Source organism: Syngnathus acus, chromosome 6, assembly GCF_901709675.1.
Source record: "Syngnathus acus chromosome 6, fSynAcu1.2, whole genome shotgun sequence".
Taxonomy (NCBI): Eukaryota; Metazoa; Chordata; class Actinopteri; order Syngnathiformes; family Syngnathidae; genus Syngnathus; species Syngnathus acus.
In genome coordinates this window covers 11,683,019-11,710,037 of record NC_051092.1, presented here as the reverse complement: position 1 = coordinate 11,710,037, position 27,019 = coordinate 11,683,019, and the positions used below count along the sequence as shown (strand labels likewise).

At 43.1% G+C, this 27,019-nt stretch overlaps 3 protein-coding genes across 7 annotated transcripts; 2 read left to right on the top strand and 1 right to left on the bottom strand.

Moving 5' to 3' along the window:
- Positions 1-1,347: 1,347 nt before the first annotated feature.
- fam107b (family with sequence similarity 107 member B) lies at positions 1,348-17,815 on the top strand. Of its 4 annotated transcripts, none has more exons than XM_037255381.1 (4): positions 1,348-1,509; positions 12,077-12,215; positions 16,390-16,546; positions 16,990-17,815. In XM_037255381.1, the coding sequence occupies exons 2-4, from the start codon at positions 12,088-12,090 to the stop codon at positions 17,107-17,109; spliced, it is 405 nt and encodes a 134-aa protein (XP_037111276.1). In that variant the 5' UTR covers positions 1,348-1,509; positions 12,077-12,087; the 3' UTR covers positions 17,110-17,815. The 4 variants fall into 4 exon arrangements, with proteins under 4 accessions (XP_037111276.1, XP_037111275.1, XP_037111274.1 ...); XM_037255380.1 differs by having other exon boundaries at positions 1,349-1,509; positions 12,044-12,215; XM_037255379.1 differs by lacking the exon at positions 1,348-1,509 and adding an exon at positions 10,966-11,159.
- si:ch1073-390k14.1 (deoxyribodipyrimidine photo-lyase) lies at positions 8,430-25,881 on the bottom strand. Of its 2 annotated transcripts, XR_005098383.1 has the most exons (10): positions 25,402-25,881; positions 24,411-24,885; positions 23,622-23,924; positions 23,153-23,328; positions 22,994-23,078; positions 22,627-22,859; positions 22,344-22,538; positions 22,042-22,267; positions 21,207-21,861; positions 8,430-8,441 (listed from the first exon to the last, which is right to left on the bottom strand). XR_005098383.1 is itself a non-coding variant. In XM_037255376.1 (9 exons), exons 1-9 carry the CDS (start codon positions 25,627-25,629, stop codon positions 21,326-21,328), a joined length of 2,457 nt encoding a protein of 818 aa, XP_037111271.1. In that variant the 5' UTR covers positions 25,630-25,881; the 3' UTR covers positions 21,197-21,325. The 2 variants fall into 2 exon arrangements, 1 of the variants encoding a protein (XP_037111271.1); XM_037255376.1 differs by lacking the exon at positions 8,430-8,441 and having other exon boundaries at positions 21,197-21,861.
- LOC119124975 (glycine cleavage system H protein, mitochondrial-like) lies at positions 19,276-20,748 on the top strand. Its single transcript, XM_037255377.1, has 5 exons — positions 19,276-19,461; positions 19,592-19,674; positions 19,761-19,824; positions 19,896-20,027; positions 20,378-20,748. The coding sequence occupies exons 1-5, from the start codon at positions 19,308-19,310 to the stop codon at positions 20,473-20,475; spliced, it is 531 nt and encodes a 176-aa protein (XP_037111272.1). The 5' UTR covers positions 19,276-19,307; the 3' UTR covers positions 20,476-20,748.
- Positions 25,882-27,019: the final 1,138 nt, after the last annotated feature.

Below are 27,019 nucleotides of genomic sequence, written 5' to 3'. Positions count from 1 at the left end.
CTTTAGTCATCCAATTCTGTCTTCAACCATTTTTTGACCCAGGCTCTTTATTTTCACACACACATCTGTTTCCTGCGTAGTGAGAGGATGATTGTGTAAGGCAGGTCCTTGGTGGGGAGTGTTGCCTCTGTCAGAGACGACCCCTCTTGTGACTCATCCTATTGTTCAACCCGGGGCTCCGATTAGTCACACGCTCCTAAATTATGAGAAGGTCCTCAAGGACACTTCATTTAACAGCCCCCGCCTGTGTGTTATTTTACTCATTTCCAGTAATTCTTAGAAGTTTTTTGCGGCAACTTGAATGGAGACCCAGCGTTAGGCTTCCAGGAAATAAGCAGGGCAAGATACACCATGAAAATCAGGGTTGCTATTGAGCGGATTTAACAGAAGGATGGTGGGTAAGTCGAGCCACTGACCCTTCATTGCTAAGAAGATTACGCTTTATCACAAAGAATACTTGGGATATTTGGTCTGCGACAAGCAGCTGACCAGGCCCCTGTAATTAAAGGAGAAGAGTGATCATGCTGATCTACTGTAATCAAAGAAGTGAATGACAGATGAACACCGCTGGGTAGGAAGGAATCTTATGGCACACACGGCAAGCACCAATATTTTAAAAAATGGACCATTTATTTTGGATTTTGCATTTTGTGAGTGCAAAACGAGCACATTAAAAACACATTGCAGGCTTCTTATGATGACCTTATCTCATGTTTCGTTGTGCTGAATGGTGTAGGGCGGATCGTACCTGTATGTTACGCATTTTCTTTTTTGTTTAACTGGAGAATTTGTTAGTGCCACAATCCTATCAGCTAATGTTTTTTTGGCCAGAGCCAAGACATAACGTATTCGCCATGAGTCATTGTTGTAGGTGACAATAGAAAAAAATAAAGCCAAATAAATAAATAAATAAAGCCAAACCTCTCCCAATCTGTTGTGTTAATGCTGAGTGGAACGTGTTTCTACACTTTGCTGCTGCAACTGTTTTTTATCCCCTCCCTGCCCCCAAGATCAAATGGAGAATTTATATTTATATATGTTTTTAAAGAGTTGTGTAAACAAAGGCCTCTCTTCCTCTATTGCTTGTTTACATCATTTTTTACATCATGTTGTCATCATGATGGGGCTATTTTAATAAAGGAGTAGAATGCACATATAGCTGTTTCAAAGTAAAAAGTCATTAAGAAACAAAACAAAGAAGTGAAGTAGAAAGCTGGAAAAAAAAATCTACTTTACAGTATAGAAGTATTTGTACTTCGGTTGAATGATGAGCCCACCACCACCACGGAGGAGAGTCGCTCTGCTGTGACGTCATTCAGCCACTCCCACTCTGAAATTTACATATCGAGTGTTTCCCGGCTGAGTGTGCGTATGGAGGAGTTGAGCAATTTCCAAAAGACGTAGACACACCTCGAAGCCGACCCGTGACCGTGAGATGCGCTTCTTTTGACCGTTTCACCACTTTTTGGTACACAACTGGAAGAAGTGCTGTCGCCGTTTGACTTTGCGGTGAGTGTGCATGCGTGCGTGCGTGCATGTCTGGGTCTCGTGCTGGCTTGAGGTTGCGTTCATGAGCGTCCTGTAACAAAAGCAGCCCTGGTTGTGATTGACCGTCAAGGGTGGGTGTTGTAAGCCGCTTTTTTGCAGGGGGGGGTTCAGCTATCGTAGCGAGAACTTACAAGAGAACAAGAAGCCGAATAATTGACGGCGAATTCAAAAATGCAAACTCTTTTGTTCTGCTTTTGTTGTGGCGCGACAGTCAACAAACGGGTCAGGAGATGCAACGTGTAGTTTACACATACACACAGGCTACGTTTGTATACATTATTTCGTCACTTCTCTCACAAAGAGACCTGGGGCAGTTAAATGACTAGAAGTTGCTTACGTAAACAAAGTATTTTTCTTTCGTCACCCCCGTCCCGTCACATGTCTCACAAACTCTACTATTTGGGACAGTGAAATGTGCAGAAGTCGTTTACGTCAACAAAGTATATCCTAGCGTACCTTTTTTTTTGTGTGCCTTTGTTTCGTATATTAAAGAATTGCACGTGCAGCGGATGTTCCTATGATTTGCGAAGATGTACTATTTAAGGGAATGAATGAATAGTCGTGAAGATTGCCTTTCAAGGTAAATAAGAATCAATCACTGGGTTTGAGTGCTTTGCGTGTTGTGCAAATTGTATGTCGCAAGACTCTTGTTAAAACATACATGTACACTCACTTTGTCAAAGTTTAACCAAGATTTCACAAACGGGGTCCAATTGGACAGTTTTTGAAAGGTAGCGTGGTGTCAGTGAAAGGGCAACTTTTGCAAACTTTCTCAACTCATCTTTCTGGGACGATCAGATGTGACAGCCGCAAGTGACAGCCGGTGTCCTGTCCTGGCCTGTCCTGTGCTGTCGATCTGTCCTGTCGGGCTGCGAGTTGAAGGCGCCCTCACATATGTTAGTCATTTGCAGTGGCGTTTGCTAAAGGATTTACATCTGTTTTCTGATCTTTGAACCCCCTCCCCTCTCTTTTCTTTCCATCTCTTGTTTCCCGTAAGGGTGGATGCTGTCACTGCGCTTTTTGTTGCGAGTGTTACAACTGGAATGCTTCTATAGTTATTGCGCTAGAAGGAATTTCAATGTGAATGAAAAACTCCGTTCGAGTTGCCATTCTCGACGTCCCTACATGTCCATTAGTGGTTATGGTTCATCTCTTGGGATCTGTCATTACCATTTTGACCTAGAAAAAGCAAGGTATATGGTAAGGATTTGGGTGTGTGTCCACAAGGGGTGACCGTGCGTGTGTGTGTGTGTGTGTGTTTGTTGATGGTATTATCTGAAAACAGTCCTGACGGTCTGTCTGTGGGTTAAAAGTGGGTGAGTCAGCAGAATGCGCTGATCCTCGAGACGTGTACAACTTGAGTTTTTTCAGTTTAGCCCTCTGGCCTTCTTGTTGGTGCATTTTTATGAATTCCTTGTCATACTTTGAAAGTGACGATCTTACTCCTAATTTCTTTCGGCATATTTGGCTTGTGATGACCTGTAGGTCATATGCATACGGATGAGCGTTCATAACATGAGCCATATTCAAAAGAGGCCCAGGACAAATAGGAAAAAATCATAATTTTACTGTTCACACTACAAGGGTAAAAAATCAGATATATGTTGCATATGTGCAAAAAAAAAAAATCTGAATTGAGTTGCAATGTGATCATCGCTTTAGGTTGGATTTGACGTGACGTAATTCAGCTTTTTTGTGGTTGTTTTTTTTGTTCATCCAAGTAGGAATGTATGAGCATTTTGTCAGTGTAAATAGAAAATACATGTGAAATTGCTCGAGAAAAATCGAAAAAATTTTAATATAATGATTTATAACTGATATTAAGTTATGGCGTCTTGAAGCAGTTGATGCAAAAAAGAACAGAGATGAAATATGCTGTCAGATTTTCAATTCTGCACAATGAAATTTTATGAAAATAATAAACAAAAAAAACTGATTGCTTTGTCATTTATTTTCATGAACTAGACTATATTGCTTGATGGCAAAAGTTTGACTATAACATTAATAGTATTGTGTGAATGCTGTCTTGCTGTTGAGGAAATTTCTCATCAAACACTTTTGCGATCCTCAATTCAAAGACCGACGTCGCCTACTATGCAGGAAATGAATGTTATTTTATGACACTAGTGATTAAGAGTAGATTTGTGACATTTTTTCATACATTCGATGCCATAGAGGAGGCATGATTGGATTAGCATGGAGCAGCCGTTTTATTGAAATCTTCTGTTGTTTTTGTGTTTTCGCCCGTTGCTGTTGTCTGTATAATCTGTTATGCCTTATGAATGAAGTATTAGGAGGCCAAGTAAACAAGCGTGACACAACAGGACACAAGCTCCGTTTACGTTTGCCCTGTGGCTTTAGATTATATTGTCACTATTCAAGTATTGACTTTACAGTACGTGTGCGGGCATGTAAAAGTCAGTCACGCCGAGTCGGTATGTTTGGTGTATGTTGATTCACTCATAAATGAGATAAGATAAGCATTCACTATTATTGAGACTAAAACACACACCTCGTGGCTTTCACAAAGAACCCCATTGATTGTGAGGTTTCAATCACGATATGGATCCATTAGTGTGCTAGGCCGCTTTGCAGCAACCCTTGAGGACGGATGACAACGTCCAAGCTCCTTTCCAGCCTGAGAGGGTGAAGTATAATTTGAGCGTCTCGGCTGCTGAGGATTGGATTAAGACTTTTGTTAGCCAGTATCAAGATATATGATCTTATTTGAAGCACAAGTAGGAACAGAGGAGACAGTTCTGTTACAGCCTGGAAAATAGTCCCAATTGTCTGCCTTACTAACTCCAAATATGCAGTTGGGTGCCATATTTAGTATCATGACTCAGAACAAAGACAGTGGATGTGGACGCCACTTTTGGGTGTTGGTGTGCGCGCGCGCGCTCTCGTGTGGATAACTGTGGATCGTCTGGTTGCCCGAGGTAACAGTTGTTATTGGGTTTTCCCAGCCAGCATGTAAACAAAGGAGAACCTCCCAAATCCTCCCCGGTGTGCGCCGGTGCAGCCAATGAGATTGGAGATGCCCTCCAGGCTCAGCCAGTGTAAAGCAAGGAGGGAGGCGTGATACCCCCCCCGCCCGCCATGAGGGGCGGAAACACCGTAGTAGTGCACAAAGCTTTCAATGTGGAAGTGGAACAGACTTAACAAAAGACTTGTTTTTTTTCCATCAATCCCGACTTGACAGTGCACAGCGGATGCAACTTGCTTCATGTTTTTGGGGTACAGTGGAATTCCTGATAGGCAACAATATTTGTTCAGACCTTTCCCCATGGACATGGAAATTTAAATACCCCCCTTGGAAAAGCTTTATGGGCTGTACTGTTTAAGGCTAAAGTAGGGCTGGGCCATGTGGCTTTTTGAAGTCTGCGCAGTAAAAATAAATGTCTTCTAAGATTGTCACAATACAGAGTTGTTCCAGCTTGTTGAATGTAAATGATGAAAAAATCTTGAAATGGCATCATCGCAACTTTGTTGTCAAATTGCCTTACATTGCATCAGTATCTGCCGCATGTATTATGACTTCACAGTAGCGTGCTCAAAGTTCATGTGACAGTTTTGATTAGCTATGGTTCTGGGAAAGAAACTGCTTTTGAGTTTATTTTTTTTAGGGGCGGGCTTTCGGAGCCTCGACAGCGGCTGGCAAAAGGGCAACAGGTGAAACAAAGTCAAAACAGGATGAGCGCCGTCTTGATGATGCTATTTGCTCGACTGGGGCAGCGGGAGGTGGCGAGGTCAGAGGGCAACTCCAAATATTTTCTACTGCTTTGATGACCCTCTGTAGCCTCTTCCTCTCTGCATCAGTGCCGTTTAGTACCATACTGTGGTAGAGTACATAAGGGGACTCAATGCAGAGTAGGGTAAGTGTGTGTGACTGCGCACACGTGCGAGCCACCTGTTTCCACCGGGCCTTCATATGTATATAGACCATGTGTCACTCTCAGCTGTGAAGCAACAGAGGCGTGTGCTATATAGAGCCATTTGTATTGACAGGTGTGACCTCTCATCAGCCAGCCCCCCTCCACCTCCACGCAAGGCACGTGTTAAAAATTTGCTTTGAGTAAGCATTTGGATTTGACCCTTTTGAAAGAAAAGTGCCTATCCCTTGCATGCACGTGCTCCTGTCACTCAAAGCAGGCAAAGACGTGATTGGATGGCCATACAGTTGTGAGACAATTACATTGCAGGTTCATCGCATTCCTACAGCATGACTCGACGCTGCGTCTCTGCCTTTTCAAACGCCCTCCCCTGTTCATTCGGTAAAGTGCCTTGAGCCCCCGGAGGGCTGTTCGGGGTTATGTAGGGAAAACAAAACAACTATGTCAGGGTTGGATCATGGCCGAACATGAGCAAATTGAATAATAGCAGTTCCAGTATTTCATGGACTTTTTTTTGTGATTGTTGCAAATTGACTTTTTTTTTTAGATTGTTGCAAACTAAAATGCTTGATTTCGTGGCAACATTCTATAAGAAAATGTAACAGAATTCATTTTAGTTAGCATTTTTAAAATTTGGATGACTCGATTAATCGGGAGGATGATCGGCGGAACACTTGATCAAGACAAGAAACAAATGGAACTTAAAACGTCAAATAGGTTTTGTTTCTCAATTCATTCCTTTAATTGAACACAACTATTGCATCCCAAAATGTAAAATTTCAAAAAGATTACACAAAAACTAGGCGCACCCTGCATTCCAATTACAATTATTGAAATACTATACTGGCAGACAGGACAAACGTTTTTGCTCCAATGTTACATTTATGTGGTGGTGTCATTTTTCAAAAAAGGACAAAAAAGAAAAACAATCTTGAGATTTGCAACTGCAGAGGTTTTCCACTTAAAATTCTTGCTAAATAAACAAGTAAAAAGGAATGTGCGACTCTTGGTAATTTTGGTTTCAGGATTTCCTTCTGCACATCTCTAATGTGATGATTGGCAAAAGTGGCATGATGTGTCACACAGCAAACTGGAAGAAGCTGGTATTTTTATCTGATTACTGTGCTGCATGGGAAACTCAGCAAACCACTACCATGATTCACTCTGGCCATGATACCACTCCAAAAATAAAATCCTCATATCTGATGGCGAGCAGATAAAAAGGCACTAGAGTAGAAAAACAGTTCCTATGATATCGCACTCAAAGCTTACGTCGCAATATCTGACGCTATACTGGCCGTGTGTGCTCACATGGTTGCACAGCTTATGTTTTTTGACCCTAAAACCCTGGTTGTAAATTCCCATAACCTAGCATCTCCCTTGTGACATCATCACACTGTGGGAGAAGAGGGGGGGGGGTCCCTTCGAGGTCTCAATGCACAGGAAGTACAACAGAATCGAAACAACCCGCTCTGACGTCTCATGTTATTCCTCCACCCACGCAAGCAGTAGGTCAGGACGAGATACGATTTATAGCGATTTTAAATCTGCACACATACATTGTCACAGTTTAAAATGTAAAGATGGCAACCCCAAGTGGACAACAATGCAACCTGGACCTCGTATGCATATTTTGTATTGGTGTTGTTCAATGCCAAATGATCAATTCTTATCTATCTCATCCGTACTTCACCATATATGTTCGTTTTTTTCCCTTGTCTAATTAGCGCCTTCTGTCTTTACACACATTAGCATAGCACCACTTTATTTCTGAAGCACCATTGTTCGTAAATTTGCACCACGTGACTTCGCTGTGATTTATCTGCGTGGTCATGGTGTGGAGCGTGTACGTACTTGCGGCCTGCACAGGAAGTGAGCTGATTGTTATCACCGGCTTCCACTTTCCAAGCACTTCTTTCTGTCACACTTTCTCCCTCACTCACACGCACTCAAAGCACCCCGGCCGGGGCCACACCCCCTACAGCTGTCATTTAAAAGCCCATCTATCTATCTGTGTGCTTTAATTAGGGCCTCTCCTGTTTATGGCTGAATGGTCGCTTCATTAACTGACAAGCTGCTGGGCGCGTACCCGGTTCCGTCCGGCTTGTAACACAAGGGTGTGTGTGCGTGCGCATGTGCATGCATGCGCGATGAGAGCCAGAGAGGAACGTGGACAAGGGAGAGTTCGAGAGAAAAGTGGTGTGGGGGTTGCTGTAGGGCTAATGATGACGCCATTCTCCTGAGGGACGGACCTCCCATCTGTGAGTAGAATAGACAGTCTGTCCAAGATAATTTAGATGTGCAACATTTTGTATGTGCATGAGGGTATGTTCATATGAACTATGTCGTTATGAAGCATGACTTTTAGCGTGACACCTAAAGCTGGTGAGATTGAAAACAATACAGCTTTGCTTTAGGCCTCAAGAAAGAACACAAACAGCAAGATGTCGACCGCTATGTTTTGCAAACATGACCTCTATATGCCTTCCTGTGGAAAACACATCCTGGCGTGTTGATGACAGAATGGGCGTGGCACCCATCTGACAGAGATTACCCGCGCCGTGCGGCGAGTTTTGAAAAGGAAGGGCCGTTCACGTCACCATTCAGGATAGGAAAAGAGGGGTCAGATGGTCAAGATGACCACCAGCTGCTTCGTCCTCCTTGCTGTCTGTGTCTGTTCCATGTCCAAGCAGGAAAATCAGTTCAATGGCTTTGGGATTTAAGCAGCAATGTGTTCAGATTTTCTAATAGGAAATGATACAAATAGATCTACAAAAGGCCCCCAAGGTAGGAAGACAATGCATTCCAAGCGAGGCCTTAGAGGAATCCTCAATTTTGTTGTCAAAATCCTCTTTTTTTCTTTTAGGGGAAGTGAAACAGAGAAGTCAGTGATGGGAAATGGTTTGGTGTGATATCAGTTGGTGCGATCTCTGCTTCTGCCAACCCCACTTGCCCATTCATTCATTCATTTACTTCCTCTTTTGTTTCCTAAAACTATCACTTGGATTAAGTGGTAAATAGGGTGCTTTGTATCGGGCTTGATTTTCAGCATGGTCTTTAGTGTGATGATTTTGAGATTCAGTGCAGCCTATTCAAATAGCAGAGAAGGACTGAAATAAACAATGGAAATGTGCCTTGAGCCAACTCCCCTTTCCACTTCCCATTGACTGTCTGACCCAGTTTTCCTCTCTTTTCCCCCAACTTCACTCTCCTTTACTGCCTGAATGCTTTTCATTTAGAATACCTTATAAATGCTTCTCTTTTTTTCTTCTAGACACAGCTCTCAGACCCTTTTGGAAAGCCCATTGCGTTTTCTGTCCTACTGTGTGTGTTGCCTGGGGATGGGATTGTGTGTTGGTTCCCAAGACCAATAAACAAAAGTCTTGTAATGGGATTCCCGGAACAGCAGTGAGTGTTGTCCCAAAGCAGCACCCTGGGAGAACACAAAGGCACATCGAGGTGTTGAAAGACAAAATACGTAGTCAGGACACGATCAGTCCAGGGTGAAAGTCCGGCTTGGCCCTGTGCTTTTGGTCCGAGCCAACATTAAATGATGAAAAGTGATAGTGTCTGTTCTCTGGAGAAGAAGGACTTAACGAAATGGCTTGATAGCTTAGAAAATTAGCTCGTCATCTTCTCCCAGTTCATACATAGTGGAGTGTAGTTCATTGGTATAGACTATAGAAGGAAGCTCTCTACAGGGGCGTCGTCGTAGAGAGCTCACAGTGCTAGGATGGAGACGCTTCGGAATGAATCTCACCACTGAAGCAAGCCCGTCTGTGATTAAAAAAAGGAAATAATTGGAACCTTTCCAACCGAGTTTTACGCACAAAAATTGGCCGCCATCCCAGTGGTTGGAGGGTGCCGAGCTTTTAGTGTCACAATCCAAGACTCATTGCTGCTTTAATGTCTTAAAAAGGTGACTCAACTAAAAATGAGATCGTAGATGAATGCATGCTCAAACATGAGCGTCGTTTTGAGGTACGACCCCCTCCACCGCAAAACAAAAAAACAAGACGGAGCCATCAGTGTTTGGAGGCATTACCTTGTTTGAAGTGGGGGTGATTGAAATACAAACACTTGCCTCAAGCTGTCAAGAGCATTTCAAAGTAACATGTGGCACTATAACCTGCAATGAATGGAAAATAATTACGTTACAACTAATCAGTAGCGCTTTCCATGTGGATGAAATTCCAAATGTATTGAAACTATTTCAAGAAACTCCAGTGTCCTGGTGGTTATTTTAACACTATGCTTATAAGGCATTCTCAAAAGTTGCAGAATGTCTCCAGTTGTAACGGAGTTTTGCTGAAATAAATGTTCAAGCCGTGCTAAATTTGTACTGTGCCGTAAAACTATTCCAGCACAGTGCTTATGTTAAATACAGGTCAGTTGCATTTAACATGTGCTTTTTAGGAATCCTAGCCTCCGTGTAATTTTTTGATAAACATCCTTCCTACTCTACTGCATTTTAGTGTCGGTCATGATAGTGGTACTTGGAGAACAGAAGTATATTTTGATACCTGGTGTTAAAAGTTTGAGAACCACTATCTTGCAATGTTATAACAGATAGCACATTTCTATAACTCTAAATGGATCCAGAAGTGACAGTAAATAGAATATTTAAAGGCAGCAGCGGTAAAGGCAGAAGTGAAGGAGGGTTCCAATTTGAGGTTGTGAGACCCCTTTGAACTCGCTATGTCACTTCCCCTCAGCCTGGGGCCACGCAGGAAGTAGGAGCACATGTGTTAAGCTAACGGACACTTTGACAACACTGCCAGCCTTTGAGAGCCTCCACCCCCTGCTAGTGGCATGAACAAAACCCACCTTTGATGTGCACAGCATGCGTGGGCTCGCGCACAGACCAAGACCCACCCCAGTCCCCAGCAAACCCTTTTCACAGCCCCAGGCTCGTCTACGCACATCTTTTTTTCCGAAACAATCCAATGTTGGGTCAAATTGATCCAACATCCTGGGTCAATCCAATTTGTGACCCGGGAGTTTTATGGGTGCAGAGTTAGTTCAGCTCCTATAAGGTATTATATATTTTGATTTGTCAACAATATAGTGAGTCCTTGCGGGTCAGGAACGAGTATTTGACAATTTGACTGTAAATGCACATCAGGCAGCAGCATCCTTTAGTGTGCAGCGTCTCGCCTTAGAATCAACCAATCACGTGCCATGTTTATCCTAGACAGCTTTGTTATGTAACGGCAATGACATTAGTGCCTGCCTCCTATTTAGGGATGTCGACCTCTAGTGGTGCTTTAGCTCTATTACAGCAACCCTCAAACGCGGTGGCGTGTTGGGATTTTGAGGAAGCAATCCCACTCCCCATGCTGAATGCTTGGAAAAGAGGCATTTAGAAAATTCGATGGAAAAGACAACGTCCTAACAAAGAGACAAAATGTTGAGATCTAAAATTTAGAGTGATGCATGTTGAACAGAAATGGGAGGGAGTAAAGAGGCAGGGTGGGTGTTAGAGTGTGTGTGTCTGTGTATGTGTGTAAGCACAGCTATAAAGCTGACATTCAATCCTGACTGTCTCCAGCTGTGGATGCAGGACAAAGCAGAAGCGCTCTGATTTATATAATTTAAAAAAAACAGGACCGCTACTTCTGGATTGTGTTTTTTTCTTTCTTCTTTTCGTTGACAATCCGACCCAAAAAGAAGCCATGGCGACAATGTTCAGATACCCCGTCTTTCCTCATCTGCAGGGTGAGTTAAGTAGTAGTTGACTACGCACTCTTGATTCATTTTTGTCGTTTGTATTGTTGCTTTACTTGAGTAAAGGAACTTAAGCTATTTATATTGTCTTAGTCACTTTATTCAGCGGTTTGGAATCGCCGGGTCGTGTTGAGAAAATGTTGATATATCTTGGCATGTGCTTGACTAAGTCTGGTGGATCTACAGAAAAGTTCATTGATGCGCATTGTGTCTGTCAAATAAAATAAAAAATGTAGGTTTGATTAAATTCAGATTGATGAAGATGAACAAATTAAAATGAGGTGTGATTGAATGTTATGCTAGAGTCATTTCTGACTAATGGAAAGGTGAATTTAGAGTGAAATACCTCTTTGCTCGTCATATTGGTAATATGTCAAAGTAACTTTTGAAACGGAAAAAGGTTGGATGGTCTGTTGTTCATAATAAGGTGTCGTAAGCATTGCTTACATTTGTTGTCGTTGGCTATACAAGTGCGTTGTGTAGTACTTGTAGTGTGCTTCTGGAACTGTGCTGTTTTTGGCTTCAATAAATATCAACTGTTACCCAAATGACTTGTAAACAGTGTGGCCAGCAATGCAAATGTGCAGAAAATGAGATAAAGTGAGTGCGTGTGTCCATTTCGTTTGTCCATTTGCATGCGGCTCGTTCTCTTCATTCCTCTTATGTAATGAGTCCATCACTATTATTCAACATAATCGTGAGCATTACTTCATAAAAACAGCCCAAAGGAATAACCGTTCACTGAACACAATATTATGTAAACCCAATTATGATGTCAAACTACAGTGTTGTTAGATTGGATAAGTTTCCATCTCCACCCATATTTAAATGTCCCATCTCATACTGGTGGCCTGTGGTCTTGTGTCTGCGTTCAGATTCGCGTGACCCTGGTCTGTCGCTGTCTCCAGGGAGGAGTGTCATGGCCGAGCCAGACTGTTTGGAGAGTGACTCCGATCAGCTCATCAAACCCAAGAAATTAATCAACCCGGTCAAGAACTCCCGCAACCATCAGGACCTCCACAGGGAGCTGCTTATGAACCAAAAGAGGTCTGTAAACACATCAGATGTTGAAACCTTCTCACCAACTGCAGGATGAGTCTCTTTACATGCCTTTTACTCAACGAAACATTATTTTGATAGCACTTTGAAACAAGCATCGCTGTATGCAAAGTGCTGAGTAAAATAGTAGTAATAGAGTAAAAATCAATCGTATGATAACCATTAACACAAATGTAATACATTTCCATCAGTATTCAATTGATTAATCGATCAATCAATTAATCCTCACAAATACAACAGATACCCTAAAACAGAACAATATCAAGGCTCATGTTGGGTCAAAAGCCAAAGAATAAAAATTTGTCTATAGATGACTTTTAAAAGTGAACAGAGGGGGGCTTGCCTAACATCTAAGAGACAGTCAAAGGGAAGGATCAGTAACAGAAAAGGTTTGATCCCCTTTGAGGATCCGCTTAGTCCCCTTGCAACCTCTAGTAGCCTCTGGTCTGCGTACTTGAGGCATCAGGCAGGTGAAAACAAATAAATGTCGCTTAAGATAAACTCTTAATATGTTCAGGGAGCCAGTGAAGGGAGGCCAGAATTTGAGTTCTGTGCCCCCCACCCCCCTCTCATGCACATCACTCTATTCTAGCCTCCACTCATGGAGGCTGAGGTAATGTAATTCACATGAGACGTCCTTGGTGTGATGGTCCACCTGATGTCAGCTACTTGGGGGGGGGGGGGTGTCTGTTAGGTGTCTTGAGCGTAACATCCAACCTCCAGCGGCAGTATTATATAAAGTGCAGGCCACGAATCCTTCATAACGTCTCTTACATAAAAGCTGGGGTGCATTTGTGTGTCACAGATGCGTTACGCAAAAAGATCGCACGGGGCAAAGCAGGTCATGTGGTCAGTGTGGTGAGATCGCCCCATCCCCACTGGCATGTTTCCCTCGTGGGATGGAGCGCTAGCATCTTTGTGGCAGATCTATAAATAGCGACAGATGTTACATCACGGGAGTGTGTAATAAAAGGTCCGAGAGTGAGGCGACGCTACAGAGTGAGGTCGAGGTCATGCAATGAGTCTTTTATGCAGAATTATCTTAGAGAGTTGGAATGATAGCATTAGCCATCTTTTCTACCGCCATAGATTATCCCAGCAGGCCAAAGCAGACTTGCAAGTATGTTCTGCGAAATTAAAATCGTCTCTGTACAATTATTTACAACATCCACTCGTCTTTTTTCCTCGCCTATTGGTTCAGTAGAAATTTTATTTATTTTTATTTTTTATTTTTTTTTTTATAAAAGTGCAGTGAATCCTAGTTCTAGGGGTAGGGACCAACCTCTGCCAATGATTAACAAGGTGGCGCCAAGGCACTTAAAGTATCATAAAGCAACGCCATCCGTCTCAAATGCACACAGTCATGAACTCAGATACATAAACACTGCACTGTATTCTGTAATTACATTATTCAATACAAACACCACTTTCACACAAGGCTCATCGATAGTGTTAACCAACATGCTATCCACAATGACATGCTAGCACGAACTAGCAAACATGCTATCCACAATGACACGCTGGGCTGAATTTATGTCTGATGTTACACATGGGTAAACATGTGTTACCTTAATTTACAAACATTAGTATGATGCTACGGCATGGTGGGAATGTGTGAAGTGTGTGAGGAATGGAGCACTTTTTTCTTTCTCCAGTGGATTAGTCATGACCATGAGAGTGCTGGTGGGGTGGCTAGAGCTGCTGAGGATGCATGAAAAGGCATATTATGTAATCCAGATTACAAAACAGTCGCAGCCGAGGGCCGTTCTCCGCCTGTGTACACATACAAACGCATGCACGCTGAGCAATTTTAAGAAAATTCCTGTGTTTTGGAAAAAACATTGGAGGGGCATTCACTGTGCATAGCGACCGAGCCAGAAGGGTTTATAATTATGAAAGCATTTGTCCACACGCTAGGGAGGAGAGTGGTAAGCATCTTTTAGCAGGCACTGTTATTACATTCTCTGACCTCAATCTCCTCCACCGTCATACAAAAAATAGAATGGAATCTTATTGACTTGGCAACAGTGGTTTTAGAGTTAAAAAGTGAAACCATTGAAAGGCAAGAGTCAAAAGTTGGAGTTAGTTTAGTTTTTTTTATCCACAATGGAGAAATTAGTGAATTATGATCTGAACCTTATATGCATAGACGGCTAATTTACATACTTTTACCCCCATGCTGAGTTTCTCCGTCCACAACTTCTACGAGGCTAAGCAAAATCCACTATTTTCAAGCCTTGGCTGCACTACACAGAAATACTATCGTGTCAAAGGCAAGAGACAAACTAGTCTTCATAGTGATACATTGCCAGACCCTGCAGTTGAGGGGCTTGGGTGAGCCAGGACTCCAAAGTAGTTAAGTGTTTTGATTGTTTATTTACTATATTGTTGTCACGGCAACTGACCATCACAGTCTGGTGGGTGTATTTAGTCATCGATTGCTAGTTTCCCAGCTATCATTCTGTTCCAAGCAACAATAAAGTGGAAACAGGAGTTCAGAACTGATTAATCATTCAAATGAATGATTTTGGATGTTAAAATGGCCGTGCCTTTGTCAGACAACTCTTAAACTGCATGCTCGAGGCCAGTAAATATTCTCACAAGACAACACACACACACACACACACAATTTCTTCTTCACTCAAGTAATCATGGTGGAGGTAGAGGGAGAAAACTCCCACAGCTTCTGGGAACATTGTGAGCACGATTATGTAACGTTCAAGACTTAGTGATACGTTTAATGAAAGTGACCAGATTCATGACGACGGCGTGTTATTACATCAAAGGAGGAGGGTGGTTGTTGTGTTAAAAAATTCTTAAAGTAATGGTAGCCTTTTTCTGCTCTTATGTAATCTTTTGTGTGTTTGGGTGTTGGGGGGGCGGTGTGAGAGAACATGAGTGTGTGTGAGAGTATGTGGGGGGTATTGTATTAGTGTGACAGTCTATGTAAAATTGTGAGTGAGTGAGTGAGTGAGTGAGTGAGTGAGTGAGTGAGTGAGTGAGTGAGTGAGTGAGTGAGTGAGTGAGTGAGTGAGTGAGTGAGTGAGTGAGTGAGTGAGTGAGTGAGTGAGTGAGTGAGTGGTATGGTAATGGGAATAGAAAAGTGTGTGCATGTGTGTGCGTGTAAGTTTATGCAAATGCATTTCATCGAGCCTCTGCGGATCCTTTTCAAGCTTTTAGTGCTCATCCATTTCCATCTTAGCCTCTATCCAATCTTACTCAACCCACAACTTGTCTGAGTTTTTGGAGGATGACATCACAACATTTGGAATTGCTGCGTGATGTGAACACATACACACACACACATGCACACGAACTGTCCCCATGAGTCTTTTGACATCAGCAGCACACGCCCATGAGTTGTGTGATCCTCCCCAGGATGCGCTAACCGCAATGAGCAATAGTTTCACAAACTTAGTCAACGTTGAACTTTTTATTACTAAATAGTAGGTTTTTAATAAATTATACCCAAATTAAATAGAATAATAAGGTTAAAATGAGAATGAATAGAGTTAATTAATTCTATTTTACCTACACTTTTTATGTCCTGGTCTATGGATATGTTTTAAAAATCAAATGGGGTCCTTGAGTGCAAAAGCTTTTCCATCCCTGAATTTGAAACCTTTTCCTAAAATACTGCCTGTACACTTTTATGAGGTTTTATGATGACAATTTGACCTTGCAACAGATTTATTTATAATGTTATTTCTTATAGAGATGAAATTGTTTCAAAATCCTGCCAAAATTAGTGATGGACTAACGTCTTGGAATGTAATGTAGCTTATTGCGGCTCGTGTACCATCAACTGTGTGTGTACACGCACATTTGTGCGAGTGTGGAATTCACAAACCCACTTGCTTCTGACTTGTGTCTCTGCAACATTTGGAAAAGTAATGAGAAGCAGGCTATGATTTCATCCCTTTTTCCCCTATGGTCAGTTCCAGTGCTGGTCCGCAGACCGGATAATTTGCTACAATTGGCTCTGGATCAAAACCAAAAGAGAGCACCACTGACATGTTTATAATCCAAAACACTGAGAAAGGGGAATACGTGTCACAAGGCGGAATGAGGTCATGCTCATCTGCAGCATATTTGATTTAATTGATACTTGTTAGTACACGCTAGTAACGGGCTGTTTCTTGTTTGTTTGTTTTGCGCACAGGGGCCTGGCTCCTCAGAACAAACCCGAACTCCAGAAGGTTCTGGAGAAGAGGAAGAGAGACCAAGTCCTCAAAGCTCAGAAGGAAGAGCAGGAGGCGGACAAGAAGAGGAGCGACTTGGAGATTGAACTCATGAAAAGACAACAAAAATTGGAACAGGTAATGGCTGCAATATTTCCAGTCATTAAAAAAGAACAGCAATGTAATAAACAGAACAATCTTAATATACTGCACAATGGTGCCTTGAGATTTGAGTGACCAGAATTGTCAAGAGCTGTGTTTTGCCTTGCATACGAGCGCTGGGGCAGAAGTCAACTCACCTCACAACAAGCAGCTGTTAGGCAGATAATCGGTTTACTGTCAAACTAAATCTAAACCAGCCAAACAACTGTCAAAGAAAGGCCAAGCAGGCTCAATGTTAAGGCTAATTAGCATTTAGTAGCGTTTGGCATAACTCCACCAATTTGTTCTCCCTTGGTCAAATCATATGTAAGGCTTTGTGAGTGATATGATGGTAAAATCAGAACAGCTCTACTCTATAATATAAATGTTAGATTGTTGCTCTAGGCCCGCATTTAATCAAACCGCACGCATCTTTGCAGCTGGAGCTGGAGCAACAGAAGAACGAGGAGGAGCAGGAGAACACTCCTGAGTTTGTGAAAATGAAGAGCAATCTGCGCCGGACCAAGCAGGAGACAGACGGCGACGAGAGAACCACTTAGACGTCACCAGATAGTGTGCGCGCGCGTGAGGTGATCTTACCACAGTCCGAGATGAACTTCCTAGCTGCCCTCACAACCTCGCAGTTCCTAACCTGCAGTGAGGAGAGACTTTTACAGACTCAAGACCCCTCTCTTGCCTGCCCGCCAAGGACCCCTAACCCATCAATACACACACACACCACGCATAGATACACGCATAGTTTTCTTCCCTTGTTTTCACTCCTTTCTCCACACACCACGCTGTTGTGGCACGGTGTTTTGTTTTTGTATTTTTTTGGATTTGTGTTCTCACCTACAGAATCACGAAAAAGAAAAGTGGACACTGGATGGACTCTCTACAAGCTGTGTAATTGTAAAAAAAAAAAAAAAAAAAAAAAAAAAAAAAGCCAAGCAAAATGTGCTTTTCTTTATTTATGTTTGTAGCTTTTTAGCCTGCTTCTAGAAGAAAATGTGGGCTGGGGGTGGGGAAGCAAGGTTGAGGAACACTTTTATTAGTCGTTTTGTGTCATTTTGTTTGTCTTACAAGTGTATTTAGTTTATGAAGCCAGAATGGGACAAAGGGAGTTTGTTTGATTTTGTCATTTAAATCATGCCACTTTCACAGATAATACATTTTGGAGCAATAGAATTCCCTCAAGGCATGAGAGTGAAAATTTCTTTATATATCCTGTTGTTTTGTATTAATAAAAGTGTTAAATACACCCTATAAGGTTTTTAGTGTAATTCAGAGATTTTGCTAGAATATTTTATTGCTACCTTTTCTCTGTCCAATACAATATGCAGAGTTTATATCGATATTAAGGTAAGATGGGATGTTGTTTGTTTGGGCCCAACTTTTAGAAACGCTGAAATGCCTTTTTGGAGGCATGGAAGGGGGCGTTCATGTTTTTGAAGCAAAATACATTTATAGAGACCTCTAGTGGGAGTACTGTTTAGGGCAGTGGTCCCCAACCTTTTTTACGCCACGGACCGGTTACGTGTCAGAAATTTATATAAATAAATAATACATTTATATAAATAAATAATACATTTATAATAAATATATAAATACGAATGAAATGAATAAAATGATACGACTGGCATTAAAACAAGTATAAACGACATCAAAATAAAACTCACCATTACGTTGAATTAGTGGGAGCACTGAGCTTGTTTCTCAGAAACGAGCCGGCGTAATCCGAGACGATGACACCCGAAGTGGTTAAGGTTTGTCTTTTAATACAGGATGCTTGGTCTCCATGTGTCGAAGCATTGCCTTGTTAGCTGGCCTGTCGCCGCCACATAGAGTGGGCTTGCTTGGCTCGTCAGTCACCTGTGGCGATAAATGCATATTTTAAGTAGGACTCCAGAAATGTTCTTTTAAATGCAGCTTTCCTTTTCTTAGAAGTCGTACCCTCTTCTTCTTCCGTCTCATTGGGCTTTTTCAGAAACATCTCTGCTTCTTGCTCATTTTTGCTAGCTTCGCGGGCTCTCCTGGAGTGACATGTCAAGTGACCGGGACGAACGTCTTGACCTGAATTAACCTGTCACGAGACACAGCTGCACCAACGGATGAAATTGGGAGAGAATCGCCACATTTTTCAGAATAAATTCTTACTCATTTTTGCTAGCTTTGCGGGCTCGATTGGTGAAACATGTCACGTGACCGGGTCGAGCGTCTTGACCTGAATTAATTGATCGTCGATAAAAAAAATTTAAAAAAAAAATCTGTGCGGCTTGGCGGCCCGGTACCAAGTAACCCACGGACCGGGTCCGTGGACCGGCAGTTGGGGACCGCTGGTTTAGGAATGCTTGTAAATATCCAGCCATCATTTTTCTGCACCACTTATCCTCATCCAAATTGATTTGCCCGGTGATTATGGCGTAAGTATGCACATAATGCAATTTAGGCATGCAAATTATTTTGAAGAAATTAGCATTGTGTGTGACAATAATATTTAAAGCAAAATGAGAGCTTTGAACTACGACATTGACAAAGATGATACAAATGCTCAGTTTTAATTTTTACCTACAAAGGCCTGTCATGAACAAAAATTAAGAAATATTTTAAAACAAAACAGTCTTGCATTAAGGATTTAAAATATTTACAAATTGCTACTTTTCCCTGTCATTCGGTGATACTCCAGACCAGCAGGTGGCGCTAAAGACATGCCTGCGAGTGTTTGCCCACTTACTTACATGTAGGTCAAAGAAGAAAGATGTCCGCCTGTAGTCTTGTCCGCTGCTGCGTGTCTTCTAACTTTTCCCCACTTTTCCCTTTATTATCACGCCCGCTACAGCGTTCGTCTCATCGGTTTTGTCCTAAATTCTCGCTCCTAAGAAGCATTTCGTCGTCGAGCCGGTTGTCAGCAGGTATTACCTCGCCGAGGTCTTCTGTGTCGTTTGCGTGCTAACACAGTGGCTACCCACCAGCTAAAGTAAAGAAAGAACTCTTTAAACGTACTTTTTTAAAATTATTCTGTGTTGAAAAAAATTCTTCCAGCACTCAAATTCACAGACAAGCACGAATGGATTCGTGTAGGAGACGACGGAATCGGGACTGTCGGTATCAGCAACTTTGCTCAGGTACATTTAGTCCTGTTGAGTGAATCAATCAAAACATCAACACTAAGCGATTAAATACTTGGGTCAACGCTAAATCTGGCTTTCAGGCGGCCCTGGGTGATGTGGTTTACTGTGGACTGCCGGAGGTGGGGACCCAACTTGCCCAACAAGGTAACCTACATCTTAAATGAATGTATTTAAATGTAGTACATGTACTTATTTGTCCACTTCTGATGTCTTAGACGAGTTTGGTGCTCTGGAAAGCGTTAAGGCCGCTAGTGAGCTTTTCTCTCCATTGACTGGGGAGGTGGTGGAGGTCAATGCGCTACTGGCTGACAAACCAGGCCTGGTCAACAAATCTTGCTACAAAGATGGTAAGCAAAAAAAAAAAAAAAAAAAAGAATTAGTCTCAAACTCACTTGGTGTGCCAGCTGGTTCAAAAAAGAAACCGCCCATCCCAAAATGTTGACGCATAACTACTGTTCTTTTTTTAAATATATTTTTAATTGGATTCAAAAGTTTGGTCACATTTATTTCTCTGTGTTTTATATGGTTTATAATAACCAGGCAGTGCTAAGGTCTGACAGGTGGACAAAAATATAATAAAAATCTCTTGCACTAAATAAAACTTGCACTAAAAAATAAAAATAAACTGCAGAATTGTTAATAATGGTGCTGCAGCCAACAAGTTATCTAACCATTTGACAATTGGTGTTTAACACAGGATGGTTAATGAAGATGACCATTGCCAAGCCTTCCGAGTTGGACTCCCTGATGGACGAGGCGGCTTACGAGAGATACATTCGCTCCATAGAGGACTAAAACTCGTTCACACTTTCCTCAAACACCCGCTCGGCCACTCTGCCAGTGTTGTGCAAATGTGAAGAATAGCTGCTTATAAAGGTTCACTTTAAGGAACCTCAAAAAAGCTCCAAAACAAAGAAGTGATGCTCGAGTAAGTCACGTTTATTTCCTTGATATTTCAGTTGAAGCAGGCATAAGTGTCCTGGACAAGAAAAGCACTTTGAATTTGTATGTACACTGTGGACAACTGTACAATAAATCTCATGATTAACAAAAAAAAATATTCCTCAATATTTTCACGTTATTGTTCAGAACTCTTGCAAGAAATCTTTTGTATTGTAAGCTTCAGGCATTCTGCCACTAGATGTCAGCAGTGAACAAACTAGCCACTATCGGTTCACAAAGTTCTGTATGTTTATTAATGCATTGTTTCTTGTTAATCAAAGTGACTTTAAAATATTAATTTGAAGATAGCGACGTCTTGTTATATTGTTTAACTGGGACCTAATTACCGGTAGTTGAATTTTATTTTGCGATCGGCTGGCAACCGGTTCAGGGTGTCCCCCGCCTACTGCCCAATGACTGCTGGGATAGGCTCCAGCACTCCCGCGACCCCCGTCGGGACTAAGTGGTTCAGAAAATGGATGGATGAATTTTAGTATTTGCTTGTCTGATAACCCAAGCAAGCTGTTCAATAAGAAAAAGTGCGCTTCCAAATTCTCAAATGTATTTTTCTTTTATTCTAAAACTATCATAATACCCATATAATTTTTTTTTAAACTTTTTTTGTAAAGTACAACAGTTAGAAATCACAAAAAATAGATTGAAAAATCCTGGGGGGACTGAACCTGGGGGTTGTGGCTCTGGATCACCTGTGTGTAGTAAGAACAGCCCCACCTGGTAGGCTCGAGAAGCGGTCCTTTGCGTTTGTGGCGCGTCTAGCTCTTCCCCGTGGTGGGAACCGTGTGGGCGGGAGCCCCTCCATGCGGCGATGGTCGCTCTCCAGCCTCTCCCTCCTCTGAGCTCCTTCGTGCAAGACACTGGCTGTGAAGTCTCGCTCGTTGAGGAATGCCACCGTCTCGTCCCTCTTGCGGCTGACGTAGCCCTTGAGGACGGCGTTGTAAGGATTGGCGGCGCCGTCCGCGTCTGGGTCATCCATCTGATGCTTGAATTCCATGCGTGTGATAACTGGAAGGAGGAACTGTTTTTCTGTAGTCGGGTGAGCTAAGCCCAGGGCCTCAGAGACCAGGCGAGGCGGAAGAGGCACCAAGTCGCAGCCCGAGCGTTTGTCCACGTATTCTTCGTGTTGTCTTCGTACTACAGCTACGTCTTGAAGAGAGCGACTACGCCTCTCCTCCAGGTTTGTAACTATTCTTTCAGGGTATGTTTGCCCCAGCACCACACCTGAGTAAAGAGGAGCGATTTAGGTACTGACATTGTGAGCAAGGAGAGCAATTATTACAGACATTATTGTTTGATCTGTCTTGATTGTGGTTCAATAAAGTAATACGTGGCACCTTAAAATAGTTTTGTGAGTGTAACATCAGTTACAAAAGTATAGTTTAGTTCAGCCGCATGGCTTACCTGCACGTCGTAGCATGGACGCCGGGCATTTCCATGGTTTGTGAATGAGCTCATCAGGTAGCTCTGCAATTTCAGGACACCATTTCCTAACATAGTTGCCATACGGGTCGCAGGTCATGGCGGCATCGACGGGATGCATGACAAAGTTCCAGTGATCCAGTCCGCACATGCCACCATTCTGCCACATCATGGCGTCGATGGCAACGTCGGCATCCACCAGTGTGTCCTACGCACATGCGCAGATGTTCGTGACCGTTTAAAACATGCACTCTAAACGTACAGTTAGTCTAACGTTGTCCTACCTGAAACCAGCGGTAACCTTCCTGCCAGGGCAGATGGAGGTACGCTATGAGGAAAGATGCCACCACGTGCCTGGCATAGTTGTTCATCCAGCCCGTCAGCCACAGCTGCCTCATGGCTGCGTCCACCAGCGGGTAGCCTGTACGGCCTCGCTGCCAAGCCTTCAGGTGATCGCCATTGCTGCTCCAGCGCAGTGCCTACAAACATCAAAAGAGCCATCTGTACATTTTCTATTGCTAATGTACAATAATGTTGAGAAACATGACACTGGAATGTATTGCCAACCTTGTACGGGGGTCTGAGAGATTCCCAGGGAAGGTCAGGAAACAATGTGAGCTGCCAGTATGCCAAATCCCTCCATGCCAGTTTGCGTTGGAATTTTGCAGGTCGACACCTTGCCCCTTTGGCGTCCCACAAGAGCCAGCGAGGGCTGAGCTGACCGAAGTGGAGGTACGGCGATAGAGTACTGGTGTTGGGGGCATCAGCTCTGCCTGACTCTTTGTCATATCTGTACACACCTGAAACAGGAATGGAAGGAAACTTGTGAGACTCCTCATGGTGGATTTTAGTAAATCACGTGGTCTGTAGGTTAAGCAGTATGCGTGGGCATAAATTGGATTGGGGGTCTTCAGGTTGGTGCACGGTGTCTCACCATCGTGGAGAAAAGCTTCTAGCCTGGCATGAGCGCCCTCTTCGCTGAAATCCCAGGACTTGCGAATGTTCTCTGCCCAATCAATCTGAAAGCCGAGAATTAGAATTCATGACTGAATTCTGTAACGGTTTGCCATGTTGTTCTGCGGCGACTGCTAACCGTGGTGCCGTCCTTCCTGCGTGGCATCCGTGCCAGGTCTAGTGTGTCCAGAGTGATGCCTTGAGGCCAGCTGGAAGGTGTGGGCAGAGACGTGGGCGGATCCAACGGAGCACCGGATGTGGAGCCTGATGGATTTTGTCTGCAGCAGCTCATGAAGTGAGACACAGATCCAATTCCTAGTAAACAAACATTTTTTTTTTCAATTGCTGTAAATACTCATGTTAAAGTTACGATGTCGGATTCTGGAAGCCGTGACCTGCTCAACTTATTTTGGAATGACTGGATGAGGACGTGAGCATCCAGGAAATGAAATCAAATGATGAATGGCTGCATTATTTCCTAGTTACAGTGTTTATTATAAACTTAAGAAGTGAGATTTTATCACCTACATTCCCTGCGATTGTTGGCCATTTTAGAGGTAATGTAAAGACATGCAAAGCTTCAACTTTCTGGACAGTGTTTGACGCACCTCTGAGTCCCACGCCCTCCGTGCTGACAGAGTAAGGGTCTCTAGTGCAGTAGGAGTGGAACATCTTGCACTGGAGCCCGTCTTTTTGCAGCGTCGATACCACCTTGTCATCCCGCTCCTTTAGCCAGGGCTCGTAGAGGGCATTGGCCAGCACTGTTCGGGCCCCGGTCTCCTTCACCAGCTCTTTCAGCATATGTAGAGAGCTGGCTCCGACACCGGTCGCCTCCAGGAAGACCAGATGACTGCCAATACCCTCCAAAGATGACCGAAAGGAGATCAGAGCTTGATGAAGCCAGTATTTACCTGTCACACAGGCGTGGACAGAATGAGTGGACAGTGAGACTAGTTGAAGACAATAGATCACCACTATGTAATCCAATGCTGAGAGTACATGTTGTCATGAAGGGAATGGAGCTGGGCGACCAAATGCAGCTTGGACCAGGGTTTATTGAGGGAACTCAAAGGACAGACTATAAGAAGCTTGACTCGGGACGAGAATAACTGAACAGAAAGACAAGACAAAGACAAGAAAGACGACGAGAGACGAGAACAATCCGAAAGGGAGTGACAAGCAGACAGGACTAAAATACAAGACAGCTAACGAGAGGCAGGTGAGGGTGATCACGGGAGGGGAAGGGCGAGCACACAGACACGCGAACCGAAACTATGACATTAAAACAAGGAAACGAACGGAGACGGATCGTGCCACATGTACATGTTAAAAGGTTCATTAGGTTGAATTCATTGATTGACTCAAAATGAACTCAATGACACATATGTCCAACTTACAAGCTCCTCCCATAGCCACAGTCATTCCTGGCCCCTCTTCCTCTTCAGGGCTCCAGATGAACACAGGTATGACGGGGGCACCGCACTCCAGGGAGCCAACAAGAGCCGGGTTGTCACACAGCCTCAAGTCCCTGCGAACCCAAACCAGTACCGGCGCCGCCCCCGATGGAGATCGGGGCAAACCAACAACGTGCTGGGCTGCCGCTTTCCGACGCTGTCGTCTGCTTTTGGAGTGTTTTATTTTCTCCGACTGGTCCATGTCATCTTTTCTGCCCATGCCTTGCTGGGCAATAACAGTCTGACTTGTACCAGACAGGTTCGGGCATGTATCTTTCTCGAGGGTTCTACTTCCTCCATCCTTTGACTGGCCGTTTAGATTAGATGCCCCATCAAATGTCTGTGGTCGGGTTCTTGGGTGATCTTGTGCATCAAGAAGAGACAGGGTCACTGCTAGTTCCAACTCATCATCTTCAGCCTGCCATGGGAAAATAGTATAATTTTTTCAACTATTTTGTTCAATGTCTTCAGCACTAGTTGGATTATTATTTTTGTGTGTGCACAATCAGATTTCAGCCTATGAATGAATTAGCAGTGCTGGCCCATGTAACCGCATTATTATTCCAATAGGATTGTTTCTTTAACCAATAAGATTTTTTTTTTCAAAAAATACTCGGACTAATTGATAATTAGAGTATTAAATAATTGTTCACAAACAACATATAACAGTTGCCAAAGAAAGGTCCAACTTCAGGTATGCGATCAACAAAAACAATAGGCTTAAATTTACAGATGAACTTGGGACAATTCTTTAGAAAGGACACAACAATTTTATGGAAGAACAAAAGGAAAACTATGGCTTTAGCAGTATAGAAAAAAAATGATAGTTGGATATATATTGTTTAAAACTGATTTCTTTTAAAAAGTTACTTTTTTTTAACACACCCTCAACGTCATAACGATTGGGTAAATAGCCAACGACAACATTACAAACCTTGGCGAAATATTCCTCATGGATGGAGACGAGTGTGGCGTGCAAGGAGCGGTTGGCCGACGACAGAGGCTGGACGACGTGCAGAAACCGAGCGCGGGTCTCCTGGTGACCCAGGATGGACAGACACATCGCGAAGAACCCCTCCGGATCCTCCCGACCCAGCAGCACTTCTCTTAGGAGTTTTCGGACCACGACCAGCTCGCCGTCATCTTCTCCACTTTGAGGCATCTTCAACTGGAAGGTGATTGTAAAGTTTTTCTATGTATTTTTCTTACGTCCAACCCCAGAAAGCGTGCACCACACGTGAGGCATAGACACGCAACTGCTGTTACCGAACAGCTGATTCAAGTTACACAAGAAGCGAGTTTTGTAACGGCAGTCACGTTTGTAATGAACAAGCGTTACCACTAAGGGGCGCTAAAGCCTAAAGAAAACTAGACAAGCGTCGACGTTTGTTATCACCACTCGGCATTTCTTGTTCATTATGTGTAAGACTCACCGAATTCACATTTGATGAATTACCCACTCTGTTCTCCTCGTTCATTAACATAACAGAGTCATTGGATTACTTGGGCCATCCCTTAACCACTTTATTTCTGTGTGGAAAAAAAAGATTAATGACATGGGTCCCTACTAGCTAAATGTGATCAAACCAGCACCCTTGTTTTCATTTGAAACACCCCCCTTCATCTTGCTTTTTCAAGTGCACCCCTGTGATGTGAGGCTGCAAAAGACAAAAGGCAACAGACGCAGTAACAAGCGGTGAATTTTTAATCATTCACTCTGCACAGGGATTGATTTTAATGAGACTGTGCACACGCTTTTGAATATGCACAGCAGGGAGCGTGGAGTTGAGACTCCTGTGTTGCAAACTCTGGCATTCCTGATAAAGGGATCACTCATTGTCTTTGTTTGTTGACAGTGAACTATGCCCAAGTGTTGCAGCAGTGTGACTCATGTGGTCCATATCGTTCGTCGGAGTGCGTTGAAAGCGGCGGTATGTGCAGCGAAAGAGAGGGAGAGCGAATGAGATTGAGAGAGAGGGGGAATCAATAGTGTTTAGACAGAGATGTGGAGTCTAAGTGTGTGATCAATAGAGAGCAGAGAGGAGAGATTAGCTGCTTTTCTCTCTCAAACTAACACTGACAAATTGGTGAATTGGTGTATCGGCCCTTGGGCTAAACGGATTGACCCGCTGTTTCCATGTTCTTCCGTGTACTGTCAATAAAGATCTCTGTTCTGTTCATTGAGGCACTCGGCGAGGGACGGGACAAAGCATCGGAAGAAGGGGGACTCGGGAAAGACTGTGGAGGACCTGTAAAAGGCGAATGGAAGGGAACTGGAGGTACACATCTAAGAGGCCTTTTTTGATAGAGCAAGACAGACAAGTTGCCTTGGGTTCAACTTTGGTTATTAGCGAAGTCATATTTGTAAACAGGCTACCATGAGCAAGTTTATTGCCAACATGAATTATTTAGTCAGGTTCTAAATGCCTGAATTTCTGCCAAGTATTTTTTTTAATCAGCTTACCCATTGAAATGTGGATCATTCCTGACAAAATGTTTTATTCAACAATAACAATAGAGAAGGTAAGTCAATCAAGGGAACATTCCATTGT

Coding starts and splice junctions, on each gene's coding strand:
- fam107b (XM_037255378.1), top strand. CDS start 11,117: ATGGCGACAATGTTCAGATACCCCGTCTTTCCTCATCTGCAGG. Junction 11,160..12,043: donor CGTCTTTCCTCATCTGCAGG/GTGAGTTAAGTA, acceptor GTCTGCGTTCAG/ATTCGCGTGACCCTGGTCTG. Junction 12,216..16,389: donor CTGCTTATGAACCAAAAGAG/GTCTGTAAACAC, acceptor TTTTGCGCACAG/GGGCCTGGCTCCTCAGAACA.
- LOC119124975 (XM_037255377.1), top strand. CDS start 19,308: ATGTCCGCCTGTAGTCTTGTCCGCTGCTGCGTGTCTTCTAACTTTTCC. Junction 19,675..19,760: donor GTATCAGCAACTTTGCTCAG/GTACATTTAGTC, acceptor TCTGGCTTTCAG/GCGGCCCTGGGTGATGTGGT. Junction 19,825..19,895: donor GACCCAACTTGCCCAACAAG/GTAACCTACATC, acceptor CTGATGTCTTAG/ACGAGTTTGGTGCTCTGGAA.
- si:ch1073-390k14.1 (XM_037255376.1), bottom strand. CDS start 25,629: ATGCCTCAAAGTGGAGAAGATGACGGCGAGCTGGTCGTGGTCCGAAAA. Junction 23,925..24,410: donor TGTGGCTATGGGAGGAGCTT/GTAAGTTGGACA, acceptor CCTGTGTGACAG/GTAAATACTGGCTTCATCAA. Junction 22,268..22,343: donor AAGGTTACCGCTGGTTTCAG/GTAGGACAACGT, acceptor GCATGTGCGTAG/GACACACTGGTGGATGCCGA.